Here is a 15,196-nt window from a genome sequence, read left to right on the forward strand (position 1 = left end):
CATTTTCTCCTCTGCATGGTATTGCCTGGTTTTTGAGCTTTGTGTTTTCCACTCCTTGACTTGTATCTCAGTGTATTAATTTCATTTCCTTTTTAGTAATGTGGAAGATTTTCTGTTTGTTTTCTGGATGAAAAGGAGCACAATTGTGTAATGCAGGCCCAGAGCTCAACCATGGATGCCTCTGGAAAGAAGTTGAAAGGACCACAAATAAATTTGTGACTTACCTCTAGAAGCTGTTCTGAAAAGGCCATTCCTGTCTGCTTATTCATTTATTTTGCTTTTATCTTTTGCTCATTTATCTCAGTGTCATTACTGACCAGTGTAAGATGATTTTGACTGCATACTTCACTGCTTCATTGTTTATAGAGAATTTGAAAACTTGTCAAGTTGATGTGTTTGCTTAAGGTATTTTCTTTATATGTTAACTGAGAGTGACATCATCAGTATGTTCAATTGAATCCAATAAATCAATATTTATGTGGGAGTTTATGATAGTGCTTTTATTTTGAATGCAAATCTACAAGGCATCTGTGGATACAGGTTGTTTACACATCCAACTTTGGTCATTCATAAACCATTTATCAAAAAATGCTTTGATACTTCTTGGAGGTATTAGTTTTTTTATCTTTCATGCTATATGCTGTAAGATAGTGCATGTTATAATTGCTGACCAAAAAAAGGGCAGTGAACAAACATGTTGTGAAGCTGTCTCACTCTTCAAAAAAGTGGGGATGTACCTCTGCTTTCATTCCAGTGGACTAATGGTCCACTATATTTGGATTTCCATTCCTTATCTGGAGATGATTAATGCATCCATGAGTGGTTCATAGATGTCAATAATGGTGAAGCTGGACTAATGTGGAAGTCTGCAGGGTGGTGAGGATAGCTAAGGGATTTTATTTTTTCTTACATGGGATTTACTCAGTTCAGGTTGTTCTGTGTATGTTCCTCGTATAGGGAGGGAATAAATTCTTTCTTCCCTTGAGGGTTTATGGGATAATCCTACAAAGCTGTTTTTTACAAAGAGCATACTGTTTGTAGAATCAGATGAAGAGAAGGCTTTGAGAAAAAGAGTGAATTTTTGGCACTCGTTTATTGATTAAATACTTCTAGTAAAGCATGAGGGGAGAATAGCATGTCAATGCACTCACTTTTTTCCACTCCAGTTTCATAATAGTAGAGGATTAATTTTCATGAGTAGAGACCTTTTTGGTGTAAACAAAGTATTTGGAAAGCTATGCTCTATGGTTCCATGTTCAGAAGCAGAAGTAATGTGTTCCCTAATAGTAATGAAACCTTAGCTCTTGTCAGGGTGATGACAAAAAAGTGGAACGTGAAAAAGAGAAGCTTCTTGAGATTGAAGATGTAATTTTATGGCATATATGCAACAGCAGTTTGACACTACAACATGGTAACCATCTCCATCTTCCCCTACACAAACATGACATGTACAACTTTTTCTAAAAACAGTAGCAGGAACGTCACTTTATTTGACAAAAGATATTGTGTGTGGAAATGTCCAGTTGGTGTAAAGTGGGTGCATCAGAACAACATGAGATACAGGCCGTGGTTTAGATTGTTGTCTTCAGCCCCTCACCTGTCTCTTGTCAGTTTGCATGTTTCTCTGGTGAAACAGATCAGGGAAAGTGATTGGGATTTTGGTGGAGAGAATGATGCAGAGATGGGAGCACCATGGATGGTAGTGGAACATGATAGATGCTTTCAGTTGGCAGTACTTGCATGCCATTGGATTGTTGTGTTTAAGGCAGTAACCTCCGTGGTTGTTAATCTTCAGAGCAGCAAGGCAAGATTTGAGAGCAACCTTAATCATTTTTATTATTCTTGTTGCTTATGTATGGTTGTGTGTTCTTGGTATCTTTTAGTGACTACGTTTTCCTTGAGTCCTAAGCCCTGCAGCATTTTATAGCTTTTTGATTTAACATATCCTACCACATATTGAAATTGAACTTCAATTGCTAATACTAAAGGTGGGCATAATTCATTAGGTTCAGGCAAGTTACTGAAAAGTGCAAGGCACAGCTTCTGATAAACAGCTCTCTCTTTTTTTGTGTGTGTAAATGAAATAAGTTTTGCCTTTAAATGCTTTCTTTAGATTATTTTTTCTTCTTTTTTTTCTACTTTTTATTTTTTAAATGTACCATGATGTGTATTTGGATTCAGCAACTAGAGGACAAAAGCTTTGATGTTGCAGTTGCTTGTCCTTTTGGATTACAGAAAAAAATAGCAAAAAATACAAATATGAGCTCGACTGAAAGTATTTGCTTTGCTAGGGTGTGTTTTGTACCTTTATTCATCCTTGCCTAATTCCAGCCCTCCATATTTCTGGGTTATTTTGGTATTTTGAACCTAGTTTAATTAGTGTATCCTTCACCTTTTGATCAGTACAGAATACAGTGAAAGGTTGGTTTTGAAGATGATTTAATGTAACAAAAATCCCCCAAGTTTTTTTGAAGTGTTGTTTATTTTTTATTGTTTCTCGTTGTTTGGTGCCATGGCTTTACTGTAACTTTCTTAATGGAATGTTTTTCATAGACAGACTATGCTCACTTGGTCATGGAGCTGTAATTTACATTATTTTTCTTTCAGTGGGTAATTTTAAGAGTAGAAGTGATTTTTCTGTATCTAATGAAATCACAACTCCTGTTTTAAAACTGCTAAATACTTCTTTTCTGTGAAAGTCTCATTTACCTAATACTGATCTTTGTTTCTATCTTTGTTATCTTGGTGGAAAAGATAGACTTTAGAATGAAATGATTTTTAGGAGAAAAAAAGAGATACTTTTCCCTTTTGAAAGTGATCAAAGGCTACATACAACTTAAACCAAAATTATTTAGAGCTGTTTTTGCTGAAAAAAGTACGTCTGTGTCTGCACATACAGCTTATTGTTTTGATATATGACTGGTAGATACATATATATATACATGAGTCGTTTATAACTTGAGTACCTTTCATCCAATTAGCAAGCAGTCTGTCAACATAACTCATAAAATGTAATTTCTCATGTTACTGTGATTCTTAACTAATTCTGGGTATTTTTGTTCCCTTTTGTTTTTAAAGGATCAGTTTGATAACTTGGACAAGCATACGCAGTGGGGTATTGACTTCTTGGAGAAATATGCAAAATTTGTTAAAGAAAGGATAGAAATTGAGCAAAACTATGCAAAACAACTGAGGTAAGGATTTTTTCTTTCTAAAAGAATCTTAATAGTTACATTAAATTACAGTATCAGATGATGGGCAAGTATGTAATGTTATGACTAATGACCGTTTTTCATTTACAAAGTGAATTAGATCACTGTTTTTTTTAATGACACATGATTTTGTCTTTACCAGTCCAAACCAGAAAATGATCTGGATGTGCACTTGCTTGTTTTTTTGACTTCTCTCACTCTCTTCCTATCCACCTCACAAGTCTTTGAACTAAAAAGATTTAAGATTTAAATTTTATGATTCAAAACAAAACCTTAGCAGTATTTTTCCACGGACTGTCAGCATGTTTGTTGCAAAAAATGTGTATTTATATTTTTGTGAGTGTGTTCAACCAGCTTCAAGCCTCTGCTGTTACTAATTAATTTCTCACATCGAATTGGCAAGATCTACACTACATTGTGTGAATAAATCTGATTGAAATTTATGAGCAGAACTTGAGAAAGCAGCAGATCTTCCTGTCCTTAAAGCACACCCTTTCCGTAGCTGGCTAGTGCTTTTGGGTAAGACTATAACCCAACCACCCTTTTGTCTTACCTCTCCAGTTTACTTTCTGTTTGATGCCAAGTGAAACACTTTGTAGGTCCAATAGGAATTTCCCCTCACGGATCTTGCAAGGATTGTATAAGAATGATAGCAGCAATAAAATGGCAGAGAAGCACGTCCTTTATTCTAGAGTGATTTTTACCAAAAGGTGCATGCAGTGCTTGAAAAATAACATGTAAAATAATTCACTCCTGTGAATTTAGCTTTCACTGTGTTGTGGTTTAGGACTATCCAGGGACAAAAGACCATGATTAGACTTAAGTACCACAGACCCTGGAACTCCAGGGCAGGGAGAGCTTAATTGCTGCTTATGGTTGCTTATGGTCCCAGACAAAACGGACCAGGCTACTTAACTTGGGGAAGAAAACAGAAAATAATTTAATCCACCACCAACTGAAACATAACCATAAAACCCCAAAACATAACAAACAGAAGACCACACAGGGTGGTACAATGATAAAGAGCACAACCAGGTCTTTAAGACTACCTTCTGCCCACCCCTCCCCTCTTCCCAGGCTCAGAGTCCTGATCCCGATGTCTTTATATCAGGGGGCTCAGCGGGGCAGGGAATGGGAGTTTCAGTCAGTCTTTTCTCAATGGCTCCTGCAGTTTGTCTCTCATCAAGGCAGGTGGGCTTGTCACCAGTCCTTCCTGCTCCTCCGCAGGTTCCCTCACACACCTGGCAGTCCTGCACTGGCCACTCAGATGTGCGTTTATCCTAAGGACTGCAGCTCCTCTCCACCTCTTGTGTGCGTCTCACCTCCTCACACCATCTCCTGCGTGTCTGAGCACACTCATCCCGAGCTGCTGATGGCTCTCAGCCCTGCCATTGCCCTCTGTGGGTTGCAGGGACACAGCTGTGTTCTTGCCACAGGTTGTAGAGAAGTTTCCAGCGCTCCTTCTTCTCTGACTGTGGGGTCTGTATGGTCACCTCCATCTTATACCACTCCTCCAACTCCTCCCACACATTTCAAATTCCTGTCCTTAAATAGTGATCTCAGAGGTGCCAGACTGGCCAGGCCAGAGGTAGGTCCAAACCTCAGAGCTGGGGAAAAGTCCAAGAACTCTTTACGAGGCCTGCACTGCAACCCCCTCCCCCTATTACCAAGCAAAAATGTCTCCTCCCAAAACTGTGACACACTGTAATCTTTGCTGTCTTGAACTCCTTTGGGGATTCAGCTGAAGCTGCTGCCCAGCCTTTGTCAGACTAAAACTTTTATCAGCTTCTCTCTTGTCGTGTCTTCCATCATCTTGTTGTTGGCAAACTGGATTGTCACCAGATACACAGTTGAGGAATCTTTCCTTACAAGTGCAGTAAGAGAAAGTGCAGAGATTCGCAGCTGAAGATTCGGATGTCCTCTGTCTAGGCAGCTTGTCTCCTTGATTCTTTCAGTGAGAGTTTTTAGTTTTTTTAATTTTGGTGCAGTTGTGTATGTTCACCTAACGTAGTACCCCATTACTTTACTGAAGGAATTTTTTTCTTAAAGGAAGTAAATACCACTTTTCCAAAGCTGGCGTAGAAGAACTTCAGGAGGTAAAGGAAATTTTGAAGCATGCACAGCACCAGTTCACATGTTGATTTTCATTTGTTTTGACTGTTTAAAAATGGAAATGTGTTTTATTTGCATGGATTTAGCCAAATATTTCCCTTAAATATTATGAACAAATGCCTTTTTGCTTAATTATGTTTATTATTTGAAGGTTCATTCTACAGCTAGCAAGATGAGACACCACATTATTATTTCAGGATTTGACTAGAAATAGGAAATCTGTTCAACACTTTACTACCGATTTTTCTCAAAATGTCTCTCAAAAATGTAAGAGTTGTGTCAAGTACCCCTTCTGTCAGATGATTGGACTGACTGTCCATATTCAGTAAGTATGACAGTGTTTTGGGAAGCACAGGTCTTGCTGCACACATGTTGTACAGTGCATGCATGCACTTCCTGCCTGCTGCCAATGAAGATCTGGACATATACATAACACGCAAGAGGGTGACTGATTTTCTGCCAGTAGACCAGTTCATTAAGCTAATCCTTAATATTCATGCCTGTGTTTTCCTTGGAGGAGAATTGATTGTTAGTAGTGAACTGTCTTGTGATAACAACTAGGTTGCAGTCATCATTGCTCTTGAGGATGCTCACTGATTCTAACCACATAACGCAGTCATGAAGCCCTAGGATGAGATCATGCAAAATTTTTGCCTCCAGAAGTGTTAGCCGTCCTACAGCTGGCTTCTGGAAAGTTGTGAGAGAAGATCTTGGGATTGAGCTGTGATTCTGGTGAATTTTAATGCTGGCAGCACATAGCCTTTATGATAGGTATTAATATTTCTGATAGAAATTTCTAGTTTTATCATAGATTTTTCCCTTTGTAGTGAAATAAGATGCAAAAAATTGAATGTTGAGAATCTCTTCATAAAGAACTTAGTCACTGAGCTTTTTTTATGCTTTTAGATATCTAAACAGTTTGGTAAGTGTTCAGCTCCTGGTAGTTCTACAGCTCTTTTAGTACTTGGATGTGAGACCAAGAGAAAACATATTTAGTTGGGAGATAGGTGGTTGGGGATTTTTTTGTGTCTTTGTTCATGGACCACACTGAAACCTTCTTTTGAGAATGATGATCTTACTCTCATAGCCTTAAATCCAAGGAAGAAAACTTGTGTGTGAATTTTTCATAAATGTTCACAATTTAGAGTCTGTGTCCTGGCAGAAATTCATACTTGCTTTGTGTATACCCTTGCATTTTGATAAATAGGTTTTTTTGTACACTGTCACACCTAGTGATGAGAGTTTCCCAGGTGCGACAGCTGTTATGGGTCTTGTAGGAGATGATGAGTAATGCTTGTACAGCATATGAGGAACTGTGCGAGTGAACTCACTGTACGCTTACTGTATACTGTCATTGCAGTTTATAGTTGAACTGGCTGGCTAGATGAGGGGAGAGCAGCAGATGTCATCTGCTTTGACTTCAGCAAGGCTTTTGACACTGTCTCCTACAACATCCTCATCAGAAAGCTCAGAAAGTGTGGGTTGGGTGAGTGGACGATGGGCTGGATCGAGAGCTGGCTGAATTATAGAGCCCAGGGGGTGGTGATCAATGGCTCAGAATGGAGTTGGAGGCCTGTGGCCAGTCGAGTTCCACAGGGATTAGTTCTGAGGCCAGTCTTGTTCAGCATCTTCATTGATGATCTGGCTGAGGGAACAGAGCGTACCCTCAGTAGGTTCTCTGCTGGCACCAAACTGGGAGCACTGGCTGATTCCCCAGAGGCTGTGCTGCCATTCAGCGGGATCTCGACAATGTCAGCTTGAGAGTTGGGCAGAGAGGAACCTCATGAGGTTCAACAAGGACAAGTGCAGAGTCCTGCATCTGGGGAGGAACAACCCCATGCACCAGGACAGGCTGGGGGTTGACCTGCTGGAGAGCAGCTGTGCAGAGAGAGACCTGGGAGTCCTGATTGATAATAAAATAACCATGAGCCAGCAATGTGCCCTCGTGGCCAAGAAGCCAATGGCATCCTGGGATGCATCAAGAAGAGTGTGGCCAGCAGATTGAGGGAGGTTCTGCTCCCCCTGTACTCTACCCTGGTGAGGCCTCATTTGGAGTCCTGTGTCCAGTTCTGGGCTCCTCAGCTCAAGAGGGACAGGGAACTTCTGGAGAGAGTCCAGCACAGGGCCACCAAGATGATCAGGGGACTGGAACATCTTTCTTTTTGAGGAAAGGCTGCGGGAACTGCGGCTATTCAGTCTAGAAAAGAGGAGACTATGGGGGGATCTCATTAATTTATAAGTATATAAATGGTGGGTGTCAGGAGGTTGGGACATCCCTTTTTTCTATAGTAGCTACCAAGAGGACAAGGGGTGATGGGATGAAGCTGGAACACAAAAAGTTCCATTTAAACATAAAGAGAAACTATTTCACTGTAAGGGTGAGGGAGCCCTGGCACAGGCTGCCCAAGGAGGGTGTGGAGTCTTCTTCTCTGCAGGTCTTCAGGGCCCAACCTGCTTTAGCAGGGGCGTTGGACTAGATGATCTCCAAAGATCCCTTCCAACCCCTACCATTCTATGATTTTATGATTATGGTACTGCAAGGTTTCTGAAGGTGGTTATAGGATGTTACTGAGTTACAGAGATGTGAATCTGGGCAAACATATTGCGATATACATTGTAAATTAACAGATTTCTGTTTCATTATGGGTGTTTAATTTGTTATTATTTCAAAATTAGAAAAAATAGATTTAATATGTGCCATATTACTGAGTTGTTGGCTGAACTTTGTAATTGAATTCTCAGATGCAGATTTTGATCCGTATTATTTTTAAAAAGGGCAAGGTGAAGGTCTGTTTGCTTTACTTCCACATTATCACACAGAAGAGAATTCTGTAGGTTCACTCCCTTCTTGTTCTGTCTGAAGCATTATGACACTTAAGAAGACAGAGGAGTTCCTGTGATGTCAGGCAGTAATACAAGTTATACCTGCAGTTACAGATGAAACTACCATGTGGAATACGATTTGTGAATTTGTTCAGCTTCTTTATTGTCAGTTTAAAGAAAATATCAGTGTTTGGTTTTGAAGTATTTGAGTGTTTCACTTTAAAATTGTATGTTATCTCTAGAGATGCTGAGTTAATCTGAGCAAATGTATGTTCCTTTGCATACTGTTGTGGATTGTTTCTGAATACAATATTAACATGTGCATATATCTAGCAAAACTGAGACATAGTTACCACGTTTTTATGCGCAGAATCTTGGAGACAGTATTTAAAATGGATATAAGCCCAAATGTGAAATTGGGGACACGAATTATCACCATGTGTTCGATGCTCAAATCTCTCTTCCTTTCATGGGAGCTGAGAATTTACACTACTCATTATTATTCAAATATGGATGTGGGAAGTCTGTTTTTACAGTGATGTTTCTGAAGGCCAAAACACATGAGTTCTGAACAGTTCTAAGGGTATTCAGCTTTGTAAACTCAAATTTCATGTTACAGTGTTTTAAGAATCAGCTTTTCAGTTTAAACTTTTCTGATGATGCTACTAAATGCAGTTCCTTGTCATTGTTTTTGTGCAATCACCGAAGCCATCAGAACCATATTGACAATATACTTATAAATATGAAACATATTTTAAGTATTTACCGTATTTTTTTTAGTAATGGATGAAAGTAGACTTCACAATTTGTTCCCAGGCTTTGTTTGTACTATGATGTAGAGGCTGTAGGGGTTCAGCTAGAAGCAGATGCCACAGTACCTGATCTGTTTCTTTAATATGGATTCCACCGTATTGATCATGCTGCTCCCATTCTTTATGTTCTGTATTAATTGATTAAAGATAACTTAGTTTTGAGTTGCTAAACACAATTTTTGTGCTAATGTCTGTAAAATTTTATGCAGACATTTTATGTACGTGACTACAAATTTATTAACTAGGTTACTTTCTGGCTATCCAACTGGTGATGGTTCTCTTAAAAATAAGTGTAGTCTAGGCTGCTATCTCACTGGTGTTGACCTGAAGCAAACTTAGACTGGTTTTTGAGTACAAAGTGTGATTGTTTAGAGATCTATGGGAGGAGGGGGAAAGCCAGTATTGTGTTGCTTCTATTTCTGCATTGTAAAGCAAATAATTGATGTGTATTATTTTCTGCTGAGGTGTTAATTCACACTTAAATATATTACTTTGATAGTTTCAGTGAGAGCTATCATAACAGATAACTTAAACAAGACTTCAATTAAGTGGTTCTAGTGAAGTCCGAGAACTTTTTACCGGGTCTTCACTGCGCCCCCTCCCCGTTACCAAGCAAAAGCTGCTCCTTGCTAAGCCATGACATGTTCATCATAGGATTTGGGATATTTGTAACAATATATGTAACTGCAAATATTTTGCAGTTGTTTGTATAAGCAATGTATGCCTGTGTTAGTTATTTTATAGGACAGAGCAGGTGATGTGGTTTGTATGTTTCTTAAGATGCTGTTGCTGTATAGTATGATAAGCAAATTAGTTCATATTAGTGTTCTCTGAAGTTGGGCCGTGATACTTTGTAAAGTACTGGTCCTGTGGATCTTCTTTTAGAGATCTTGGTTTCCAAAAACCTGGTGTTTACAGCACTGATAGTAAGACAAAATGTAAAATCTTTTGTGAAAAGAGATGTTGCGTGTTCTGTTCTGGAAATATCCTTGTTGAAGATTTGGAGACACTGGTTAAAACCTTCACCCTGAACGTAGGCTCAAAGCTTATTTGAGGCATGGAGTTTTGTGCCCATGGGTATAGCATACAATGTGTGCTGTCTGTATGTTACATAGTGATCACACCTTTGCTTTTTTCTTGTCTGATAGCTTCTTTTGCATGTGTGAAAAGGATGTTCATTGTTTTATGTCTAGTCACTGTGCAATAAAGATTTTTAAATACTTATAAATATATTGTTGTAGGTCAAAGTGACTTAAAACTTTGAAAATGCCATGGATTTCTGCCTTGTGTTATCTAGATATCCGAAGGAATAGATTTGTTCCTTGAAGTCATTAAAAGTAAATAATTTATTCATGCAGTTTTCTCTGCGTATGTCTTCTCAAAAGAGATTCTAAAAGAACATCTTTTTCCTTCTTCCTCAATAGAAATCTGGTTAAGAAGTACTGTCCTAAACGTTCACCGAAAGATGAGGAACCCAGGTAAAAATGTGTATTTCAAGTTCTATGTATAAGAAATGAGGACTACAGTATACTCTGTCCTTTCATTTATTTGTTTATTTATTTTTAAGATAAAGTTCAATGGGTTAAGACATCAAAAGAATTGTGCTTGGCTTCTTACAGTTCTATTGTAATTCTAAAGCGTGAAACCTGAGTTTACTTCCTTTTAGTATTGTGAAGCAGTAAACATGGCAGGTTGTACTTGCATGGTTCCAAATTAATCTTTAGCTAGCTAGAAGTTTGAAAGCAGAAGTTTAGTACATACAGCCCAGTATTATTTTTTTATGGAAAAATAAGTAATTTTCTTCAATTGCAAAACAATTATGTATCCTTGGGCTGTGTTTTTTGCTTGGTTTAGTGGAGTTTTTGAGTGTATTTGTATGGCCATACAAATGTAGATATGCATTTGTGTACTGAGATTTGGCTGTACACAAAGTAGCTGTGTTTTTGACAAGAAGAGATCTTAAGCTGCTGACTTGCTTTAACTCTGGAGACAAGTCTAACTATGGAGGAGCAATTAGTGCTAAACAACGTATGATTCTTTGTCAGAGAGGTGCTTGTTTTGCTGTCCATGTCCGTAGCCATTTTTAAATTTATTTAGAAAAAAAAACCAGTAATTTTTTTTCTTTAGAGATGACTCTAAAGCAAAGAAAGGAGGCAAGTTTCAGGTTGCAGCAGAGTACATGGTGTGCACAGAGTGCCTGAGAAGTCACACTAATATTTCCAGTAGCTCTTTTGACTATTTAAAGATCTTGGACCATGGGGAATTGGGTTTCTAGTGCTAGGGTAGCCTTTGAATTCCCCAGAGCCAAGCCTATGAAGATGGCAGTATTCCACAGTTAAAAGAGAAAGATGTGTGTTTTAATTTGGTGCCTCTTTGTTTTGTGGTTTGTTTTTTTTCCCCTCTCTTCCCTTCCACACACACTTTCTACCCTTTGCCCCTCCTCTTCCCCCTTTTTAGTGCCAGCCATAGTGGCACCTTACTTCCAGCCAAGAGGTGGGCAGGCAAACAGGCAGCTGTCTCCAGAGCTGATAGCAAACTTGTTCTGTAGATCATCCATCGGGATGCATATGAGTGCTATGATTGGCATGTTCCGCCCTCAAGACTACCAAGCACATCATCTCTGCAGCAAGTTCAGCCTTCGAGCCTAGGGACGTATGTATCCGTTCCCAAGCTCAGGCCTCTCAGTTGGCAGCTTAGGAGATACTACTATACTACAGGGCTTTCCAGGTAGTATTCTTCTTCTTTCTTTTCTATCCACAAAAGTCCATGTTCTTATAAAATGTATTTGAAGAGAGAATGGAACGTATAGTACATGTGAGGCTTAATGGAGGTGTTCCTGACTTGCATCTCTACTATAAAACATTTAGCATTAAGATAAGGTTTATTGTAAAATATGTATAGTTTTTTTTAATCAATCAGGAGTGCAGACTGCATTAAAAGAAGTTAAAAAACCCCCAGAAACCCTGTCTCACTTTTTGTATATATGTGTTTGTGTGTGTGCTTCCTGTCAGGTTTACTTCGTGTATTGCCTTTTTTAACATCCTTAATGAGTTGAATGACTATGCAGGACAACGAGAAGTGGTTGCAGAGGAAATGGGACACAGAGTGTATGGGGAACTGATGAGATATTCTCATGATCTGAAAACTGAGAGAAAAATGGTAATTTCTGTATTTTGATTTAATAATAGGATATGAAACCAGATACCTTTTAATGGATTGTTTACTCAATTTAGTGAACTTAGCAACAAATAGATTTTATAAAACATTTATAAAACATAAAAATACCAAATAATTGTAAGTGTATGTAGTGGCTTACTACAGTTTTTAAACCTAAGATTTTAGAGGGATAGTGCTTACCAGTGATTCTTGGCACAGTATTTTAATCTGTGGTAGTACTGTCTTCCAGAGAGTACTCGTAACTTGTGGGAAATGCTGCACATCAGTGTGTCAATAAAGCAGGGACTAACTAATGGTAATAGTACTGTTACCATACTAACTAATAGTACTAACTAATGGTAATAATGGTAAAAAGATGTGTAAATTAAAGTTTTGTGGTGTTTTTAGCATCTTCAGGAAGGACGAAAGGCTCAACAGTATCTGGACATGTGCTGGAAACAGATGGATAATGTGAGTGTTTTGGGCTTTTCTTTTGTCAAACTGAGTAATATACAGTGTGTAAATGGAACTGCTGTCATCTGTCTTGCTCAGACTTAAATGTTTAGTTGTATGACCGGCCATCTGAATCAGACTTAGTAACATCCAAAAGACAATTCAGTGTAGTTTTTTTGTATTAAACAACCTCACGTAAACAGCTTGTGTGTGTATGTTTGAGTGAAGCCTTGGGTTTTATCCAGCGTGAAGGAATCTATTTTAAACAGCGATACAGACGACTTTGGTTGCTGCTCCACACACAGGCTATGTTTTATTTACAGAGTAGTTAGTAATTATAGTTTATTTGTATGAAGATGAAATCTTAAGTCACTGTATTTGACTTGCATCTGAGGGTTTGTTTACATGAGGTCTATTCAACAGTACCACTCTAGACTTTCAGGAGTTACTTTCTAGCAGAAATGCAGGAAAGTAGAAAAAGATTCAAAGTTCTTTTTTTCTTGGGAGACTGCTTTTAAAGATGAGAAAATATAAAATTCAAGAAAGTGTGTTCAAGATGCATTCTGATATTCTGCTGGCTTTGTATCTCAGCAATTTATTGTATCTTTGATCCAGATGATTGTGAAGCAATGCCTAAGAGGTGAATTTCTACTCTGTAGTTGTGGACCCAGCTAAGCAATGTCTTGCTTCAGTCATGAAAGAGTTTAATTCACGTTCAGAGAATTTGAGTAGAAGCAGATGTGGTAGTTTTAGATGCTTTCACCCATCACCAAGATTATTCCCAGAGTTCACCTTAAACAAACAGTTGCATTATGTGCACTGTATTTTCTTGAGTACAAAGTCAGTCTTTTAAATGTATGCAACCTTTAAGGGATGCATTAACCTCAATTACCTGACTTTGCACTGAAGCAGGAGAGCAGTGCTTACGGATTTCTGTGTCCAATTTGTCTCTAGAAATATGAACTTCTTGAGATGCAACAGGTTTTTCTGTAGCAGTTGTCTTGACAACAACCACACTGAACATCAAATACATTGAATACTGTTGTCTGTGCTGATTATAGCTGTGACAGTTGATAGGAATACTGATGGTAATGGATGGATATGCTAAGGTCTCGTAATGCCTTCAGAATAATTTAGTTGAATTTATTTAATTAAAAATGATCACTGAGGAAGGGAACTTGAAAATTTTACTCATAGAAGTCCAGGTTTAAGTTTTCTGCTAACTTTCATTTATTTATTGAGATCAGACTAAAAAATTGATTTGTCTGTTTATAATTAACTGCAGATCTTTGTAATAGGTTGTTTTGCGTTTTGATTAACTGATATTTTATAGCATAATTACAGTTGTTTCCTTGCTGGTAGTTGAAGGAAAGACGTTTTTATTAGAAAAGTTGAAAGTTTTTGAGAATTGGTTGCTGTGATAACAATGTATTTAATTAAAAGTACTTAGGGAATTTGAGATATTTAAATGGAAGCTTTGATCTTTGGAATTCAAAATTACTGTACAAAACCAAAAGAAGATAGTGGCTCTTGAAACAGTAAGTTTGTGGTTTTTGTAGAGCAAAAAGAAATTTGAGAGGGAATGCAGAGAGGCAGAGAAGGCACAGCAAAGCTACGAAAGACTGGACAATGACACTAATGCGACAAAGGCTGATGTTGAGAAGGTAAGAGCGGTGCCTTTTCTTTCTTTACTCTGTTGTAAAAAGTATTTTATGTGCATGTTTATCATCAGTACTGGAACAACATTCTTTGAGTGTGAAATATGCTTGCTAGTTATGTGCAAAGCCAAAGTTACAGTAAAATATAAGACAGCATGGACAGAGAGAGAACGCTTCATTAGTCCCTAGATGATGCTGTTGAAATACTGTCTTTGTTAAACTGATAGGTTTACTGGTAATTGGCATCTTGTTCAGTCTCTTCTCTGTTTTCATAGGTTACCCATTTAAGCGACATGATTAAGGGAGCTACAATGATGATTGCTCTCTCTGTATATAATAAATTAGGTCTGTAGACTGTTACTGTGCATTAATGTGATGGTTTAACCAGGTGCCTGTCAAGTCATAATATCCCTCCCCCTCATAAACTGGACAGGGGAGAGAGAAATATAAAGAGAGGTTTGTGAGTCGAGATAAGGACAGAGAGGTCGCTCAGCAATTAGTGTCATAGGCAAAACAGACTCAGCTTGGGGAGAAAAAAGGTTTGATTTATTGAATGAACAATAAGAACAGGGAGATGAGAAATAAAACCAAATCTTAAAACACCCCCCCCTCACTTCTCCCTCCTCCAGGACTCTCCTTCCTTTCCTGCCTGTGGCGCAGGGGATGGGGGAGAGGGGTTGCGGTCAGTTCATTAGAGATGGACTTTGCTGCTGCTGCTTCTTCTCAGGGGGAGGCCTTCTCACACTTCCCACTGCTATGATGTGGGGTCCCTCCCCATGGGAGATAATCCCTCATGAACTTCTGCAATGTGAGTCCTTCCCATAGGCTACTGCTCTTTACAAACTGCTCCAGCCTGGGGCCTCCCAAGGGGGCAGCTCCTCACACCCTGCCCCAACGTGGGTCATCCACCGGGAGAACAGCCCTTCAGGTACCGACTGCTCCAGCCTCACAGGGTCACAGGTCCTGACAG

The 15,196-nt window shown here is 38.6% G+C and overlaps 1 protein-coding gene across 2 annotated transcripts in view; it reads left to right on the forward strand.

The window, feature by feature from the left end:
• The window catches only part of FNBP1L (formin binding protein 1 like), a 54,993-nt gene that overhangs the window by 22,441 nt on the left and 17,356 nt on the right, over nt 1–15,196 (forward strand). For both annotated transcript variants that reach the window (XM_062004058.1, XM_062004057.1), the window contains exons 2-6: nt 3,079–3,194; nt 10,384–10,437; nt 11,971–12,118; nt 12,524–12,586; nt 14,128–14,232. In XM_062004058.1, coding sequence (XP_061860042.1) covers nt 3,079–3,194; nt 10,384–10,437; nt 11,971–12,118; nt 12,524–12,586; nt 14,128–14,232 — 486 coding nt within the window. The remainder of the gene's footprint in view (nt 1–3,078; nt 3,195–10,383; nt 10,438–11,970; nt 12,119–12,523; nt 12,587–14,127; nt 14,233–15,196) is intronic.

Source organism: Colius striatus, chromosome 10 (genome assembly GCF_028858725.1).
Source record: "Colius striatus isolate bColStr4 chromosome 10, bColStr4.1.hap1, whole genome shotgun sequence".
In the NCBI taxonomy this organism is placed as follows: domain Eukaryota; kingdom Metazoa; phylum Chordata; class Aves; order Coliiformes; family Coliidae; genus Colius; species Colius striatus.